Raw genomic sequence first — 3,716 nt, forward strand, 5'->3', positions numbered from 1 at the left:
ATGGGTGGAGTGTTAATAACTCATGCGGAGTCACACATACAGTCATAGAATAATTTAGGTTGCAATAAACCATGCAGATCTCTGCTCTAATCCTGTGCACACAATAGCCGTGTTATTGTGTGACGATCTAATGCTGAAGTTAAAACATGAACAGAACGTAAGGTTCAATCTTCGCTGCACCTTACATTTAGGTAGCTCTAGGCATTGGTAAGATCCCCCTCTGCGGCCTTCTCCCCGTGATAAACAAACTCAGCTTTCTCAACTTCACCTCATACGTTCTGTGCTCCAACCCCTGACTGTCTTGGTGGCCTATGGATGATCGAATCTGTTCTAAGCTGTTCCTGTTTTTCTTGGAAGCCTGAACTGTTCCCAGTATCCAACTGTGTCACCAATGGCCAATAGCTGTGAGAAATCCCTTCCCTTGTCTCCTGACTACACTCTTGCTAATACGAGCATATTTGAGCTTCAGCTTTCCTGCTTGTATTTCTACAAAACATAAACCCTGTCACGTTTCTGAAAGAAGTTTTCTCTAAATCTTGTTTCGCTCAAGCTTCGTGATAGTCTGTTCTTCAGAGGTAGTCTTCCATTCTGCCCCTAGGGATTCTTTGTTGGGAGTCATGCCATCGGCTTCACACCTGGATTAACTCTAAAGTGTGAGAAGGTTCCTCTAAGATCTGTTGGTCAGTGTCATGTGGTACTTGGCAACTTCTTGATTATATCTGGCTAGTTTTCTTCCCAGACTTTCATTGGATGCTTGTTCCCTCTCCTTTTAGGCTTCCTAGGAGTAGCTCTTTCTCTTATGGTTCCAGTAAGAAACCTAGATACACTTCAGCATTTGCACCTTTGTAGTCTCCTCACCGAGAAAACAGGATAGATCAAAACTTCAGACATCAGACTTTATGAAATCCAGCCTGTGATTTGGTGCAGTTTGTTGACTCAGGTATCCATTTATCGCTCTGGGTATTAGTGTCTGGGAAGAAATGATCACGTCACCTATTAACAGGATGACAAGACATGGATGTTGACTCTGAGAAGGATGAAATGGCTTTGTTGAGACTGTGCCTCCACCAGGCATTTTGCCATGATGCAGGCTGGCATCCTTAAGGCAGTCTGTCAGTGCACAATATCTTTTAGGTTGCCAGACAGAAGGAATAAACAGGAGAGAATAAACAAGAGAGAGAAGAAATGAGAGCCCTGTCTGAGCCCTGCAGTGCTCAAGGCTTGCACCTTTTCTGTGTAGTGCCTATTGTGACCTGTATTGTCTTTCCGTGTTTTGTGGCTTTAGAGCAGCTCTACAGGTATGCCGAAGTCCCTGCAGCAGTGCTGCAAAGATTACAGGATTTCTTTAGAACTTCCTCTAGCTTTGTGTGTGATTGCACAGTCCTTACACTGTAGTAACCAAGCACAGGAAACTAAGTTACTATGGGCAGTGTGGTTGCATCCCTGAGTCCGTACCTGAACAGTCCCCTGTTGATTACCAGTTTGCCTTGTCCTCTGCTCCTCTGTCTAGAGGCTGTGGACAAAGCGAATCTCTTTGCATGTTGTGTAACTACACAAAAGTCTGCTGAGGACCTTAAAATCAGAAAAAGTTTAAAAGAGCACCTGATAACTTTCTATGGTGAGATGATTGGCTTAGTGGCTTAGGGGAGATGTTGTTTAGTAAGGCTTTCTACACCATCATCCACAGCATCCTTGTTGGAAAAAAAAAAAACCCACAAGCTTGTATCAGGACAAGCTGGATGAGTGGTCAGTGAGATGGCCTGGTGAGCTCAAAGGTCATGATCAATGCCAGAAAGCTCAGCTGGAGGCCAGTCACTAGTGGTGTAATGCAGAGGTTGATATTAAGGTTAACATTGTTTAGCATCATTGATGATCTGGATGATGGGACTGAGCGCAACCTCAGAAAATTTATAAACAGCTGGGAGGACTGGTTGATACTCCAGAAGGTGGTGCTGCTGTTCAGAGGGACCTCAGCCAACGAGAGAAGTTAGCAAACAAGAATATCACTTGAGTTCAACAAAAGGAAATGTCAAGTCCTGCCCCTGGGGTGGAATCACCCAGTATAACAGTATGTGCTGGGGGCCATCCGTCTGGAATGCAGTGCTGCAGGAAAAAAAAGGGGAGGGATCATGGTGGACAATCTGAACATAAGCCTTTGGCTAAGGTCCACTAGTGTCTTAAGTTGACTTAGGTGCTCTTAAGAAGAGCACTGACAGCAGGTTGAGGAAGGTGATCCTTCCCTTCTGCTCAGTGTTGGTGAGACCACATCTGGAGTGCTGTGTCCGTACTGTGCTCAACAGTACGAGAAAGACACACTGGGGAGAATCTAGCAAAAGTCCACAAAGATGATTTAGGATTTTGGATCACTTCTAGGAGAATCTGAGAGGGCTGGGTTTGTTTAGCCTGGAGAAGAGAAGGCTTAAGTGGTGGATCTTATCAACGTGTTTAAATACACAGATGGGATTAATGAGCCAGATTCTTCTTGATGATAACAAGTGAAAGGATAAGAGGCAGTGGGCACTAATTTAAATACAAGGAATTCCATTTAAGTGTAAGAATTTTTTTCAGCAGTAAGGGTAATAGGATGTTGGAACAGGTTGCACGTAGGTGCTTGTAGTCCTTGGGCATACTTGAAAGCTGGACATAGTCCTGAGCTGCCGTGCTTTGAGTTGGAGGGGTTGGATTAGTTTTTATCTCCAGAAGAGCCTTCCCACCTCAGCTATTCTGTGATGACACGAAACAGCCTCTAGATATGGCACAAGGCATGGGAAAATTACACAGAGGGAATGAAAGAGTAAACTAACTTAGTGCTGTTTTGTTGTGAGCAGTTGTTCAGTCCGATGTAGAGCCCAGAGACACCACACCTCTGTTGTAAGGCCTAACCATGCAGCTTCTCTGCCTGAAATCTCTTTCCTGTTGACTTACTACAGTATGAAAAAGCCCTCCTCAGAGGTTATGTTGAGTGTTGCTCCAACCTGACATGGTGCACCAACCCTCAGGGCTGTGATCAGATTCTCCTCAAGGATGGACTTGGCTATGGGGCAGCCTGTTCCAAGTGCTCCTGGATATCCTGCTTCAACTGCAACTTCCCAGAGGTGAGGATGAGCTGAATCATGGGCAGTACTGCCTTGAGTTTGGCACACACTATTCTGCTTTTGTGCGGTTGACTGGTTGTCTTTTTCAGGCCCATTATCCTGCCAGCTGCAGCCACATGTCTCAGTGGGTGGATGATGATGGGTACTATGAGGGAATGACAAGTGAAGCCCAAAGCAAACACCTGGCTAAGCTCATTTCCAAGCACTGCCCAAGCTGCCAGGCTCAGATAGAGAAAAATGAGGGGTGCCTGCAGTGAGTATTCATTTTTGTTTACTACCAGAGCGAGGACAGGGCCAAGACATACAGTTAGGTCCATTGTGCCTCTGTTTTTTTTTTTTTTCTATGTGGTGGAATAAGCATTATAACAGGTTGTTTTTTTAGTTTTTTTAGAAGAATGAGTGATTGGGTTCCTAATTCTTAGGAAAGGCAAAATGTTCCCCAGGATAGAGTTAAATCTATTGATAGCTCTGTGGTAGAACCAAAACTCACTTTGTTGTACCATTTTATAGTGTATGCTTGTCTGCTCCGCTACGGACATGCAGAGGCACAGGTTAGGGGAGTGGGTAGATCCGCCCCCTTTTTTTTTTTTTTTTTTTTATTCTCCCCCCTTCCTTTAAATT

General features: G+C 44.6%; 1 protein-coding gene across 1 annotated transcript in view; it reads left to right on the forward strand.

Annotated features, from left to right (window-relative positions):
* CUL9 (cullin 9) overlaps positions 1-3,716 on the forward strand; it is a gene marked incomplete at both ends in the record, with an annotated part of 16,943 nt that overhangs the window by 10,697 nt on the left and 2,530 nt on the right. Inside the window, 2 exons of the mRNA XM_010133350.1 lie at positions 2,931-3,095; positions 3,185-3,348. Of these exons, the coding sequence (XP_010131652.1) occupies positions 2,931-3,095; positions 3,185-3,348 (329 nt within the window). The remainder of the gene's footprint in view (positions 1-2,930; positions 3,096-3,184; positions 3,349-3,716) is intronic.

The sequence above is a fragment of the Buceros rhinoceros genome, unplaced genomic scaffold, assembly GCF_000710305.1.
Source record: "Buceros rhinoceros silvestris isolate BGI_N320 unplaced genomic scaffold, ASM71030v1 scaffold14063, whole genome shotgun sequence".
Classification (NCBI taxonomy): Eukaryota; Metazoa; Chordata; class Aves; order Bucerotiformes; family Bucerotidae; genus Buceros; species Buceros rhinoceros.